This window comes from Hyperoodon ampullatus (assembly GCF_949752795.1).
Source record: "Hyperoodon ampullatus genome assembly, chromosome: 1".
Lineage (NCBI taxonomy): Eukaryota > Metazoa > Chordata > Mammalia > Artiodactyla > Ziphiidae > Hyperoodon > Hyperoodon ampullatus.
This window is the reverse complement of record NC_136914.1, coordinates 121,841,849-121,856,869: the sequence shown is the minus strand read 5'-3', so window position 1 is coordinate 121,856,869 and position 15,021 is coordinate 121,841,849. Positions and strand designations below refer to the sequence as shown.

Here is a 15,021-nt window from a genome sequence, read left to right as displayed (position 1 = left end):
GCCATGAAAAGGAACGAAATGGGGTCATTTGTAGAGATGTCAATGGACCTAGAGTCTGTCATACAGCGTGAGGTAAGTCAGAAAGAGAAAAACAAATATTGTATATTAACGCATATATGTGGGATCTAGAAAAAGCGGTACAGATGAACCTATTTGCAGGGCAGGAAGAGAAATGCAGACGTAGTGAACGGATGTGTGGACACAGCGGGGGAAGGGGAGGGTGGGACGAATTGGGAGATTAGGTTTGACATAAATACACCACCATGTGTAAAACAGATGGCTAGTGGGAACCTGCTGTATAGCACGGGAGGCTCAGCTCGGTGCTCTGTGATGACCCAGATGGGTGGGATGTGGGGTGGGAGGGAGGGAAGTCCCTGAGGGAGGGGATATATGTATACATAGAGCTGATTCACTTCATTGTACAGCAGAAACAACATTGTAAAGCTATTACACTCCAATTAAAAAAAAAAAAAGAAAAAGTGGAGAACAGGTATGACCCAGCCTTTCTGGCCCCGTTTTTGCTCTGCCCTCAGCTTTTTACTCTGAAACGTGAGAGTCGTGTTAAAAATCAAGGGCACCAGTCTATTCAATAGCAAGATTTTGAAGACAAATTCGATGGTGTGTGTATGTGTTTCATTCAAAAGAAGCCTGAGGCTAAAGGCCGTAGATTTGATCCCAGCCTGCAGCTCTGCCTTTGGGTCCCAGCAGCTGGGCAGGGTGAGGAGTCCCTAGTGCTAAGGAGGAGGCCGTCGTCATCCCCTTCCACGTGATGCCCTGGGACCCCCAGTCCATAGGGCTCAGGCTCACTTCCAGTTCCCTTTCCCGCCCATCCTGCTCAGGCCAAAAGGCGCCTGTGCAGGGTGGCGTGGGCAGAGCGTGTCCTGGGGCCTGGGATTCCCTCGCCTAGGCGTCTGAGTTCCTACTGATGGGGGGGTACAGCTGCTACAGCGGGGAGGGGGCCAGACCCGGCCAAGGCTCTACTTGCCTTCTTGTCCTGGGTCCTGTCAGCCTGAGCCAGTTAGCTGAATGCTCCTTACTTCTACCCAGCTTTGGGGTCCAGACAGAAGAGTGTTGGTCAACCAACACTTTATCAACCATTGCTGGAAAAATAAGCACATGCAATAGAGTGCGGGAGTCAATAGCGGTCCCTTCCTACGTGAGGACGGTTCCTGGGTTCTACCCTCTTATAACACAAGCCTTTATGATGAAGTGCAGACCAAGTGCCTTTAACACCTAATTTTCCTTTTCAACCTGTGATATCTTTTAGGCCCAACTGTCTCAGGCCTTAAATGGAGTTTCCGATAAGGCAAAAGAAGCCAAGGAATTTCTAGTTCAGTTGAAGAACATTCTGCAGCAGATCCAGGTGAGCATAGCTCCCGCTGGGAGGGGAGTCCCTGCAGGAGGTATGTGAAGCTGAGCAGAGGAAAGGAAAGGCCCCGTGGCAGGTGCTTTTCAGTGCTGAATGTGAGAAGGCCTAATTGTCCCACTGCACACCCTCAGAGTTGCGGACATCACCCACTCAATCCACTGACACCCCCATGACATCTGATAGGAAAGGGATTTTGCATAACTCAGAGAGAATCCTAGAAAGAGAGCCGGGCAGAAATAATGCAGCACTCTGCGTGGCCACGTAGCCCTAGGCGGTATCTGTATACGGTGCTTTTGTACCAACGCATCAAAATATAAAAGCATCATTTACTAAACAAATGTATTTACTGAGCACCCATGCTTTGTCACATACAAGCCCGATGCAGATCAATAAGGCACAGCCTCTGTCCCCAGGAGCTCTGTCTGTCGGGGAGAGAGCGTATAAATACATGCACGCGTGGAGGAACTTTCACACAGATCACAAACCGTAGAGCATTCCGGTGTCTGGATGGGAAAAAGGACTGAGGGCACTGAATTCCTAACCAGCCAATAAAAACCATCCTTCCTAATAAGTGAAAGCCCAGAATTCAGCTGCCAGGCATTTCCTGTCCTGGTTCTGATGTTTCAGGGACACCGGAGGTATCCGTTTGATGGGGCTGCTGTAACAAGGTACCATCGATTGAGTGGCTTCAACAACAGTCACTTATTTTCTCATAGTTCTGGAGGCTGGAAGTCCAAGATCAAGGTGTCAGCAGGAATGGCTCCTCCCAGGGCCTCTCTCCTTGGTCTACAGACAGCCATCTTCTCCCTGTGTCCTCACACTGTCCTCCCTCTGTGTCTGTGTCGTGATCTCCTCTTGTAAGGACACCAGTCAGACTGGATCAGGGCCCAGCCTGATGACATCATTTAACTTACTTCTTTCAAGGTCCTGTCTCCAAACACAGTCCCATTCTGAGGTCATGGGGGTTAGGACTTAAAATAGGAACTTGGGGCAGGGGTGAGAGAGAACACCATCAGCCCATGACACGAGGTCTGAATCCAGGCTGACCTGAGTGATGCTGAAAGTTTTTGGGTTTTTTTTTTTTTTTTTTTAGAATTGAGAGAGACAGATCCTACAGCGAGAACAGTGGGTTTTGTTTGTTTTACTGTTTTCTGATTAGAGAAAGCAAAAGTATGTTATAGAAATTTTGAAAAGTAGAGAATAACAGACAGAAGTAAGAAAAGTTCACCAATATCTCAGCCCCTGAGGTGACTCCCTCACCATTCTGACATGTTGTTCCACTACCTTACACACACACGTGCACACACAGTATGCGATTATGCTGCACACACTTGCAGCTGCTCTTTTTCCCCTTAGGTCTCTCTCATGAGCTTTTCCCATGACATTGAAAACCCTCACGGTTTGGATGACTCTGAATATTCACTCCATCCTATAGATGTGCAGAGACTCACATGTGCACTGTTTCCAGTTTAGTAATGGGATAGCTCACTCCGGGACGAGCTTGCTGGTGTGCCCCTGTGTCTCTAGTGCTGGCCACGTTTCCGAGTGTCTTCTCCCTAAAGCTGTCTGCATCCCGCAGGAGAACGGCCTGGACTACGAGGCCTGCCTGGTGGCTCAGTGTGACGCGCTGGTTGATGCTCTAACCCGGCAGAAAGCCAAGCTGCTTACCAAGGTTACCAAAGAGAGGGAACACAAGCTGAAGGTGGGTCCCCAGGCGGCCGACGCCCTCGGTCCCATCACAGCCTCTGAGCCGAGCTTGGGGGAGCACGCAGTGTAGGCTCTGGGTCAGTGTTAGTTGAGTGAACGAATGAATGAATGAATGAACGAACGAACGAATGAACGAATGAATGAATGAATGAATGGGGAGAGGAAGGGCTGAGCAAGTTGGCCTGGGACCTACTTACACTCGTGTCACTTTCCCTGAAGCAATCAGCACCCCTGCTCTCTCTCCAAAGCTGGAGGGAGATGCCTGAATCCTGCTGTTTTTAGTCAGAAGGCCACCCTCTCCCATCTTCTCCCGGGCCCTGTTTTCTGTCGAAGGGACACTGCCTGTTCTCATCTTGCAGAGCAGAGGTGGCCACGGCAGGTGACAAGGCTCCAGCTCTCCCCCTTCTTCGGGCTTTCTGATGTCTGGTGCTCGCAGTGGTCAGCAGGGACACCACGGCCAGTGGCCACCGCGGCAGGGGGGAGGCTTCCCTCCAATCGGCACTGGGTCCCTGGGCCAGGCAGTTACCCCATGAACACCCTGCCTTGACAGAAACTACTCACCTCATTGTCTGGGCTCGATCTATTCTACAGACATTTCCCAACTGAATCAGGAAATGTTACTTTCAAGGAAAGAAGGAGTGAGCGTTGGGGATGATCCATGGTTTACATGCAAAGCAGCCGAGCCCCTTGAGTTTCCTCCCAACGAGTGAGACTGGGGCACAGGTCACTAGGAGGGTTTCAGAGGGTGCACGTTCTCTGCTTTTCTATCCAGAGTTCAGGAAGTTTGCTCTGTTGGGTGTGGCGACCCTGCTTGTTGGTAAGTGGGTCCGTTTACCACCCGCATAACGAGGGCACGTGGAGCTCAGGAACACAGCAGCAGCAGGAGAGGGTGCGAGGCAGCCAGGCCCCATGCCGCTTGCCGCTGCAGCCGGGCTGCTGTTCCTCGATGAGACAGTTACTAGGGATACTTCTCGTGGCAGATGGTTTGGGACCAGATCAATCACTGCACGCTGAAGCTGCGCCAGTCCACGGGGCTGATGGAGTACTGCCTGGAGGTGATCAAGGAGAACGACCCCTCCGGGTTTCTGCAGGTGAGCGGGCTAGGCATCGTTCCTCCAAATCCACTGCCATGCCCCAGACTAGCCGAGATTCTAGGAAGGTCCCTCCCAGCGGCTTGGAGTTGAGCAGAATCTCCTGTGCTCAGCGATTCCAGAAGACCTAGGTTCTCATCTTGGCTCTGCATCTCACTAGCTGTGACCCTGGCTCTGTGTCATCCATCCTTAAATGAGGAGATCAAACATCATAATCTCTAGGGCTGAAATGCCGTGCTTTCGTGCCTCGACTTGAAACCCCAATTCAACATTTTCCCCACAGATGAGAAAAGACAGTCTTTGCCAATCAAGCTGGAAAGATTGCACAGGAAGAAGTGAGTCAGAAGAATCCACATGACCCGTTCCCTCAGGGTGCGGAGTCCTGCAGGTCTGGACACGTGACTGCTGCCTGCAAAGCCAGTGCAGCCTTCCTGGGCATCCTTCCAGCAGCCAGTCTGACTCGGGGTCACGAGCACCTCTTGGGATCATGTGTGTGATTCAGACGGAAGCTCTGTCCTCCATCTCTGGGGAACATGATGAATCTCCTGGACTGGTCCCCAGGAAGGGTGCATAGGGTCATGGCTCTACAGGGACACGTGCAAATGTCTGAGTGAGCAGGACTTTCCAGCAGAGGAGAACAGAGCTGTGGGTTTGATTTGCAGTAAGAGTTTGGAGCAGAAGCTGCAGCAACAACGTGGAGGAAACACAGTGGGAGGGAGGGAGCTTCACACTCCTGGGGATGAAGGACCTGCTTTCAGACCCTGGGACAAACCACTAGTATGTTTCACTTTGCAAAGTGCTAGATCTAGCAAAAGAGGTAGAGTGAAGACTGTTCTTGTATATTTTTAAAGTACTGAACTTCCCTAGTGGTCCAGTGGTTAGAACTCCGCGCTTCCACTGCAGGGGGCGTGGTTTTGATCCCTGGTCGGGGAAGACCCCGCATGATGCGCAGTGCGGCCAAAATAAATAAATAAAGTAAAAAAATTCTTTTTAAAAGTATCATTTGCTTCACAAAAGGGTTTAGCCTAAAACAGCAAGTGCTTCTTTACATTTAACATGACTAAGCTGTTAAAAGATGATCTCTGCCAGGGCTTGAGAGGGCGTGCTTAGCCACCGCAGCCCCCTGAGCCCACAAAGTCCCTGTCCCTTCCTTACCCCCTGCTACGTTATTTTCCCTTTGCACGTGGAAACCCTAAACTCTGTGCTTCCTTTAAGATCTCGGACGCCCTGATCAAGCGTGTCCAGGTGTCTCAAGAGCAGTGGGTCAAAGGTGCCCTGGAGCCCAAGGTGTCTGCAGAGTTTGAACTGACCTTGGACAGCGAGCCACTGCTGCAGGCCATCCACCAGCTGGACTTCATTCAGATGAAATGTAGGGGTGAGCCGTGGTTGGCCCAGTTCAGTTGATGCTTCTTCTGGAAGAGGCATCCACTCTGTGGCGCAGCTTAGCGCCTTCAGAAGACTTGTGGCACTGGTGTGACACAGAGTGGGAGGGAGGGACTCCTGAGTCACAGACCTGGGTTCACATCCCAGCTCAGCGACCCTCAAGCTGGGTGACCTCTGTGGGTAGCACCCAGCCTGAGCAAAATTTTTCCCATTTGTGAAAGAGGATCATTTGTTCATTCAGAGACACCTATCGAGTGTCTACCACGTGCCAGGCACCATCCTAGGTGCTCAGGACACAGCCGTGAGCAAGTCTACAGACTCCCTCACTAGACTGAGCTGATATTTAGAGAAAGAAATAGATAACACATCGATAATACAATACAACAGATAGTATAATGTAAACTGATAGTGGCAGGTGGGAAAAACAAGGTGCCTTTTGAGAAGGGGGCATTAGTAGACATGGGTGGGGGGGAGGTATTTTGAGGTGAGGAGGAAAGAGATGTAATGTAAGGGAAGAACATTCCAGAAGGCCGAGGGGTGGTGAGTGCAAAGGCCCCGAGGCAGGTATAAGTGTTCTGTGTTCCAAGAAGAGCGAGAAGGTCAGAGGTGAGAGCAGATGGGAGAAGGTGGTGGATCCTAGCGGTGAGTTCAGAGACCCACGGGGGACACGAGCTAAGGGTTAAGTAAAGTTTGCATAACTCCCCAGGTTACAAAATTAGCAAGTGATATCACCCTGCCTCTCCAAAGACCTTAAGGGTACATTCAGGAGAGGGAATGAAGCTCTTTGGTTTTTTTTAGACCAATATATCCAAGGGCAATATATCCAAGACACCTACAGAATCTGTGAACTCAGGAAAATCCTTACTTGCAAAATGCATGGCCATTTTTAAACCAGAGACACCCAGTCTCTTGTGCATCTCTGTGCTTTCTCCCATACTCAGCTTGCACCTCCCAATCTCACCTTAATAGAACTTATGAGACACTTGACTCAAATCCCTAATTCCACGGGTTGACTGCCCGATACTGTAAGATCGCCTCTCCTTCCAGGATCTAGTTCCCGGGGCCTTTAAAATGCTTCCAGACAAAGGTTTCAGTGGGTCTTTGCATTTTGCCCTTCCCCACCCCTGAGAGCACCTTCCGGGCCCCAGGTGTGAGCTGCTCGCTGCCCTGTGCAGAGGGTCCACAGAGGCCGGGCTGCAAGTCCTCGCCAGCTGCTCATGGGGCCGAGTTAAAACCAGTGATTCTCAGTGGGCAGGTGGGCAGGGGGCAGCTCTTCCTCAGGGCTCCAGACCCAGAGGGGTGGAGGCACCTGCCAGGCCTCTCCCTGTCCCAGATCCCAGGACCCCTGTCCAGGGTTGAGAAGCACACCGAGCTGTGCCCACGAGCAGCCAGGAGTGACGCAGGGGGGCCACCTTTTGCTCCTGGGGTGCGGCCGGGTCCACGCAGCCGCCCTGTGCCCTGCAGGTGTTTGTGCACTAAAGCCCACCTGTCCCCGTCACAGTGCCACCCGTGCCCCTGCTGCAGCTGGAGAAGTGCTGCACCCGGAACAACAGCGTCACGCTGGCCTGGAGGACACCGCCCTTCACCCACAGCACCGTGGACGGCTACATCCTGGAGCTGGACGACGGAGACGGGGGCCAGTTCCGGGTGAGGCCCCGCTGCTTGCCGGGGGGAGCTCGCACTGTCCCAGCCTCTGCACCAGCCCGGGGGGCTGCCCTTAGCTCTGATGCCACCAGCGAGGGCATCGGCCCCCAGGACCCAGAGCCAGTGGGCCTGGGCTCACGGGACGTGGGGCTTCTCTACCGAGGGCTGGGTCTGAGCAGGCAGAGGTGGCAGCCACAGAAAGTTCTGGATGGTTTTTCTGTGAAGACTGACACAGGTCGGAGGCCGAGGTAGAGCTCCGAAAAGGTGTCCCCTGTGGTACCCACTTCCCAGTCGGCCCAGCAGCGCAGTGGTATCTGGTCAGCACCCTCCCACCCAGCACCCCGAAGCCGCTCCCCATCCCCTCGAGGTTCCTTCACACCTGCCTTACCCGGTTCAGTGATTAGTTCACCTGGCAAGGTGGGAAGACACCTGAGAAATGTTTGTTGTGTTGGGGTGACCGTCTACATCCATGTCCCAGATGATGAAGTCTGTGCAGACAGTGAATACCCTTAGCAAGTCACAAGCGCATCTTCTAGTCTCGGCCGGTGGTAGCAAACCTGGACGGCTCCCCACCCCAAGCCAGCACCCTAACACATCTCTACCGTGAGACGTCACACAGTGAAGTTCAGGACCCCGTCCAGTTGTTGTGTTGACAGGAACACCAGGGAGTACAAACTCTGGGTCTGCTGAGAGCTCCACCTTTCTGTCCCCGAGAGACTAAATAAAGACTCGTTCTAACAAACCAGCGCAGTCATAACAATTCTCATACTTCTCCTGGGAAGTGGCACCCATTCAACGTCTCTTGCCAACAGTCAATATTCTCTTTGTTTCCCTCAACTGGATTGATGCCTATGTCTTCTCTTTTCTTTGTTTCAAGAATTTCAGAGTTGGGGAAAATCACTGCAGTACTCCCTTGGGAATAATTGAGTCCCTGGGGATATGGGCTCTTTAGTGAGAAGCTGAGGTTGCTTTGGCCAGGAATAGTGGGTCATACACTGGGTCCAGAACTTCAGCCGTTCTGGTCGTGCAAATGAGCTAGGAACTGACAGAGCTCCCTGACTAACCAGAAACCAGGAGGAGAGCTTATGGTTTTGAAACGGGAAGAAAGAGGAGACTCTTTGAGATGTTAAAAGAAGCAGCCAGGACTTCTCTGGTGGCGCGGTGGTTAAGAATCCGCCTGCCAATGCAGGGGACATGGGTTCGAGCCCTGATCTGGGAAGATCCCACATGCTGTGGAGCAACTAAGCCCTCTAGAGCCCACGAGCCACAACTGCTGAGCCTGCGTGCCACAGCTACTGAAGCCCGTATGCCTAGAGCCCGTGCTCCACAACAAGAGAAGCCACCGCAGTGAGAAGCCCGTGCACCGCAACGAAGAGTAGCCCCCGCGCACTGCAACAAAGACCCAACACAGCCAAAACTAAATATAAAATAAATAAATAAATCTTTAAAAAATAAAAATAAAAGAAGCAGCCACAGGGCTCAACTGAAGATGGCTTCTCCCCTTTGAAGCATGACCACTAACAAAAGCTCCACCCAAGGGCTAGAATTTATGAGAAACCATGTGTTATAGTGGGAAAAGTGTGGACGCTGAATGCAGACAGACCTGGATTTGAACACTGGCTTCTAAATGGATTAACTGTGATCTTGGGCAAGTTGCCTACCTTCTCTGAGTATCCTTGTGAATAAAATAACGAAAATAATAGCAATGTCCCAGGGTTGTATGAGGATTAAGATGTCTTATACAGGGACTTTCCTGGCGGTCCAGTGGGTAAGACTCCGTGCTCCCAGTGCAGGGGTCCCGGGTTCAATCCTTAGATCCTGCATGCATGCCGCAACTAAGAATTCTGCAGGCCGCAACGAAGATCCTGCGTGCCGCAACTAAGACCCTGGTGCAACCAAAATAATAATAACATAAATAAACACTTTTTTAAAAGATGCCTTATACAATGCCTGGCACACAGCTACTATTATCAATAACTTAGAAAAACAAATGAAGTGAAACACCCCTGAGTAACCAAGCAGGAAAGATGTTTTAGACAAACTAAGCTGAATGTAATGACATAGGTGAGGTGTACAGCTATGCATTTGGGGGAAGTTAATAGGACAGAGTAAGTTTGAAGTAAACGGGAAACAAAGTAAATGTTCTAGAAAAGGATCTTTGGGGTCCAATGCAGAAATGTCCCACCCTCTGGGGAGGCCAGGAGAAAAGCAGCTCTAGGAGTCCCAAAAGGAGTAGGAAGATGGCAGCCTCGGCGGTGGGAGAAGCGGGGAAGGAGGTGGCGTGCCCATCTTACTCCGGAAATGGCCAAATCAACTTGAACCACCTGCGCCTGGCCACGCCCTTCCTCCATCTGCCTTTTCCCATCATGTGTGATGACCCTTCCCTTTCAAATATCTTTCGTTTTGTTTATTTAGATGCTTAGCCCATGTTTTTTTCTAAGTTAATTTTCCCACTGGAAACCAATAATCCCCTCTTGTTCCAACCGAGAAGGAAGTGGAGTTTTCTGCAGCCCCACTCCCGGGCTCCGGAGTCCTGTCCGTCCGGTCTCTCCTCTGCAGAGGCAGGACGGCCTTGGGCAGCATCCAGGCTACCGCGCCTCATACCTTCACAGGAGAGGGCCCATCCATCAGCCAATAGGAAGAGTTTGTGTCCAATTTGGACGTGGCCTGAGACTCGGCCACCACGTGTCCAAAATCTCCTTATTAATAACTCTGTTGGGATGCTAGCACTCTTGACGTCACCATGCGGCTAAGAGAAATTTTCCACATAACGGAGGCGCCTGACGAGCCGTCTGGGTCTCTTCCAGGAGGTATACGTCGGCAAGGAGACCCTGTGCACCATCGACGGCCTTCACTTCAACAGCACCTACAATGCCAGGGTCAAGGCTTTCAACTCCTCTGGCGTCGGGCCCTACAGTAAGACCGTCGTCCTGCAGACGTCCGACGGTGAGCCCTGGGGTGTCTTGGGGGAAACAGATTCAGGCCCAACCCACATTTCATCCCACAGACAGGCAGACAGACAAGGGAAATCTGTGAGCTGCTCATGAGGGAGTGGAGGAAACAGGTGAGTCTGTCTCTTCCAGCCCCGCCCCTGCTCCGCTCACCTGGCTCCATGCCTCACCTCCCTGCCCTCCAGCCACGAAGGAAAGAGACACTCCTTCACCCCATTTGCTGGAGCTGGGAAGGGAGGCTAAACTCCCGCTTCCGAGGGGCCGAGAGCAGGTAGGATGGTCCCAGAGAAGAGAAGGCACGCGGCTGCCAGGGAGAAACCCACCCCTCGAATACCCAGCGCGAGAGCTCAGATCTGAGGCGCGCCCACCGCGCTTCAGCCTTTCAGGTTTCAGGCAACGAGCACGTCGGCGTTCCGCGGGATTTTGATCGCCTGAGTCCTTAGCGTCGAGGGATGATGTAGGGGTCCCAGGACGGTGCTGGCCCTGTGTTTAGTGTCATTGTTTATCCCAGCACATCCTCTGACCGCCCTGAGGAACACGTGACAGCCTGGACTGTCTCCCAGGGACAGGAGCAGATGACGGTTTTCCCCCCGGGATGGGTTCACCAGCTGTGCGCCCATGGGGGCCCTCGCCTGCCAGGGGGCTGTGAAGCGGAGCCTGGAGCTCTGGGGCTTTGGTGACTTTGCTTCACCTCTCTGCATCTCAAATTCCCCTCCCATGAGGTGGGGTCTGGATATCTACTCCCCCCTCACTCATAACAGTGCCCAAAGCGTGCAGAAGGGGCTCAGAAACCAAGATTCCACGAAAGCATTTAGATTGGAGGCCTGAATGTCTGTGTTCCTTGGCGAGGTTGGGTTCATGGGATTGGGATCTTGGATGAACAGAGAGGAGGGAACGTGAGTGTGAGTGTCTGTGTGTGTGTGTGTGTGTGAATCGCACAGGGAAGAACATTAGACACCGGGTGCCCGCTTCCTGAGAGATGCCAGTGAGTCTGTGTCTCCGAGCCCAGGTCACAGGCTGCCACTCACCCTGCACCTCTTGCCCCTTCCTTTCCAGTGGCCTGGTTCACGTTTGACCCCAACTCTGGGCACCGGGACATCATTTTATCCAATGACAACCAGACGGCCACCTGCAGCAGCTACGATGACCGGGTGGTGCTGGGCACGGCGGCCTTCTCCAAGGGCGTGCATTACTGGGAGCTGCACGTGGACCGCTACGACAGCCACCCGGACCCCGCCTTCGGGGTGGCCAGGGCCAGCGTGGGCAAGGACATGATGCTGGGCAAGGACGACAAGGCCTGGGCCATGTACGTGGACAACAACCGCAGCTGGTTCATGCACTGCAGCTCCCACACCAACAGGTGCGTGAGCCCCCAGCCTCCCCGTCGCGGGGCTTAGGGATGAGAGTCCTCCTGCTGTTCCCACGTTCCGGGGTCGGGAATGGCAGGCAGTGTTTTCTGCCACTTTGGCGTCCAGCTTCCAGGGAGAAGCGAGCGCTGGCCCGCAGCGCAGAGGGAGGAATCGGACAGGGTCTAGAGCACAGCAGAGCCAGCGGGTGTGCAGGCCACTCAGCGAGCCCCACACCTGGGTTCCGCCGCCCCGCGGTTCTGCTTTCCTCCACACCCGTCAGCCCAGCGGGGCTGCGAATCAGCCCAGCGGGATGTGCGGCACCCTTGGGGCGCTCCTTGCTGGTGGCTCTGTCCCGGGCACCCCCAGCACTGCCTCACCCTGAGCCCGGCCCTGGCAGTGGTGTCACCAGGCTGGACACGGGAAACTCCCATGCTGGGGGGATGGGCCCTCTGGGGCTGCCCTGGCCAAGGAACCCACAAGTGGAGGGTTATGACCCTCGGAGCTGCCTCCTTGCTGTGGTGTTTCCTTCCCAGTCTCCTGAGGGCCTTCTCCTCAGCGGGCAGAGGCGAGGGGCCCTGCGAGGCCAACCTCCCTGCACGCCAGCGCTGGGCAAGGTCAGCTCTGGGGGCTCTCGGTGCTCTGGGCCCACCTGCAGCTCCTGCAAATGGCCCCAGGGGTCCTGGTCTGGGGCAGGGACTTGCCTGAGGATCCTCGGGGCGGAGTGGGGGGCGGATGGAGGCCGATCGGACCCTCCCACCTGCCTTTTCACTGGCAGTGACCGTCTCTCCAGAGGCAGCTCTGCGCGGGCGCTGCGGGGAGGTCGGGCCCACCAGCTCCGTCTCTACTTGCTTAGGCCACGCAGGCGCCCAGATACACTGGGACGGGCGTAACCAGAGAGAGCAGGTGCGGAGCTTTCTTCGTGCCCCGTGCTGTGGGAAGCCCCTGGCTCCTACGGTTCCATCTGGGCCCCGGGAACGTGCGACTGGGATCGCCATTTTGCAGATTATGAGATTGGGGTTTAAGGTTGATGCCCAAGCCACAGGGCTCATTAGAGGCGGTGTCAGGGTTGAACTCAGGATGCCCGCTCCAGTTCCGGGGGGCAGGGGCGGGGCGGAGCGGGCGGAGGTGGGCCGGGGGACCCCGGGGGAGGCGGCCGCTTGGGCGGGACTCACGCCGGTGCCACCTGGTGGTCAGCATCTGAACAGCACCAACAGGCCCGCTGCCAGTTCCCTTCCCCACCGGAGGGCTCCTGCCCTGGGCCCCGGCTCACCCTCCGGGAAACCTGCCCTCTGAAAACACCCAGCGAGCGCTCCTCGCCGTTTCCCGTGCTCCCAGCCCACCATCAGCCTCCAGCTGACCAGCTCATTCCCAGTAAGGAAAGGACAAGGATGGTTTGGTGACCCGAGCAGAGCAGCCAGTGCAAGGCCGGCCGACCTCAGCCCCAGCCAAGGGAGGGGACCGTCCGACGGCCTCGGCCCGCCCGCCCCGGTGTGCCCGCCTAAGGACCGGCCCCGCCCGGTGGAGGCGAATCCCAGCCACCACGAAATGGAGCCTCGCAGCAGGTGCCAGGAGCGTCATGACGCACGCCCTGTGCCCCGCCACGGGTCACCGTGGGATGGCCAGCGCCCTGCCCTGCCGCGGAGGCTGTGTTTTTAGGCGAGGGTACCCGCAGCATCCTTTCGGGGATCCTCCCGTCCTCACCTACGTGCCGGGCTCCTCTTCCCAGGACGGAAGGCGGCGTGTGCAAGGGGGCCACCGTGGGCGTGCTGCTGGACCTGAACGAGCACACCCTGACCTTCTTCATCAACGGGCAGCAGCAGGGCCCTACAGCCTTCAGCCACGTGGACGGGGTCTTCATGCCGGCCCTCAGCCTCAACCGCAACGTGCAGGTACCACGCACCCTCCAGGCCAGGGCCCGTCTGCCGCCCCCGGCCCCAGCCCCACTGCCCGTGGGCCTCCAAAGTGTGCCGGGCAAAGGGGGCTCTAAAGAAGACGCCCGCGGTGCCGTCCATGCAGGGAGCTTACCTACCGGCCCAACTGGGCATCCCCTGGAGACGCTCCTCTCCGGCATGATATTTGCTTGCTTGTCCGCTTGAAACAAACGAGCAGAGGCTCTAGGTGGCGGCTTCGGGGCGGTGTGTGAAGGGGGCAGGTGACAGGCAGGGTGGAGAGGGCCAGGGAGGGTGGAGGAGGGAGGCAAGTCCTGCTTCCATGTCCTGGGAGAGAGGAAGGTCGGTGTCCCTGCCCGGCGTGGGCCCCGATGGTCCGGGGTGTGCGGGGCTTCCACGTGGCTTTCCCCCGAGAGGAGAGACTGAACTGAGGCGGGACCTCTCCTAAGGGTTCCCTCTCACCCTCCCTGCTCCTCTGGCTCCTGCATGAAGCAGGCAGCCCCTCAGGGCCGGGCCCAGTCCTGGGGGCTGCGGGGGTACCGCCAGCCCAGGAGGCCGGACACACACAGAGGCAAAATGGGAGCCCGGTGAGGGTGTGAGGGAAGCTTGGAGGGCAGCGTGGAGCAGGGTGCCAGCCTTTGTTTCTGGCATGCTGCTCCTCCCCCCGGGAGGTATATGGGGTGGGGGGCAGAGGCCTGCTTTGTGGTGCCCACTGACCCTGAATATTGTCACTTATTGATTGATTTGTACCTCCAGTCCTTGCAAAAGGGCTTTGAGGCAGCCTGAAATATGGGCTGTTCTTCCACAGGGTTAATAGAACAGATGTAGGAAAGGAAAGAGGGCCATGAAGAAAGCAGAAACGAATATAAACCCAGAGCCCCAGTCCCTGGACTGTAAAAGAGCATCAGCCTTGCCGGGGCTCCTGGCAGCTGGGGCAGCATGAAAGAGGCAAAGACCAGCTCCTGGGGCAGACTCCTGGGCCTGATGTTAGTGAGGCCGAGCACGATAAACAGCAGACTCCACAGCACAGAGAAGGCGGGCTGCTGCCCGTGGGGATCCCGGAGCAGAGGGCGGCACAGCTGCTGAACTGTCTGCACTCAGGGTTCACGGGCGGCAGCTCCTGCCCTCGCTCACCACATCTTCTTTTCCAGGTCACCCTGCACACGGGATTGGAAGTGCCAACCAACCTGGGACGGCCAAAGCTGTCGGGCAACTAGCCTCCCAGGCCCTGCTCTGCACGGCTGTCCCTCACTGCACTCACATAACCCTGAGGGCAGCACAGCCACATCTTGGGTGCAACCCAGCAGTCACTGAGCATCTTAGAGACCCGCTTTCTTTGGGGGACGGAGAATGATCTGCAGGCTGTGCTCACTGAGGCCCCGTCAGTGGTGAACACGGGTGTGTGTTTCCCCTCGTTCCACCGGCTGTTACAAATACGAAGAGGGACCTTTCTCAAGGGAGCAAGGAAGTGTTCGGGGTTTCATTTTGTTTCCTGCCTTCCGATTTCAAAGCTTGTCTTTTTGTGGGGCAAGAGGAGAGCAGGCTCGGAGACGTGAATCCTAAGAGCAGGAGGCAGGGGGACGCTCGGGAATCTCGTGGCCTCAGTGTCAAGTCTTTGCTGGACTCCGCTCCTTCAGA

The 15,021-nt window shown here is 55.4% G+C and overlaps 1 protein-coding gene across 2 annotated transcripts in view; it reads left to right on the top strand.

The window, feature by feature from the left end:
- TRIM67 (tripartite motif containing 67) overlaps positions 1-14,600 on the top strand; it is a gene marked incomplete at both ends in the record, with an annotated part of 44,823 nt that extends 30,223 nt beyond the window's left edge. The window contains 9 exons of one of the 2 annotated variants that reach the window (XM_079713766.1): positions 1,268-1,363; positions 2,949-3,071; positions 4,057-4,167; positions 5,383-5,536; positions 7,052-7,197; positions 10,002-10,140; positions 11,202-11,505; positions 13,221-13,383; positions 14,535-14,600. In XM_079713766.1, coding sequence (XP_079569892.1) covers positions 1,268-1,363; positions 2,949-3,071; positions 4,057-4,167; positions 5,383-5,536; positions 7,052-7,197; positions 10,002-10,140; positions 11,202-11,505; positions 13,221-13,383; positions 14,535-14,600 — 1,302 coding nt within the window. Of the gene's footprint in view, positions 1-1,267; positions 1,364-2,948; positions 3,072-4,056; positions 4,168-5,382; positions 5,543-7,051; positions 7,198-10,001; positions 10,141-11,201; positions 11,506-13,220; positions 13,384-14,534 lie in introns of both variants that reach the window. The other variant, XM_079713765.1, reaches the window with a different exon arrangement.
- Between the last annotated feature and the right edge of the window lie 421 nt (positions 14,601-15,021).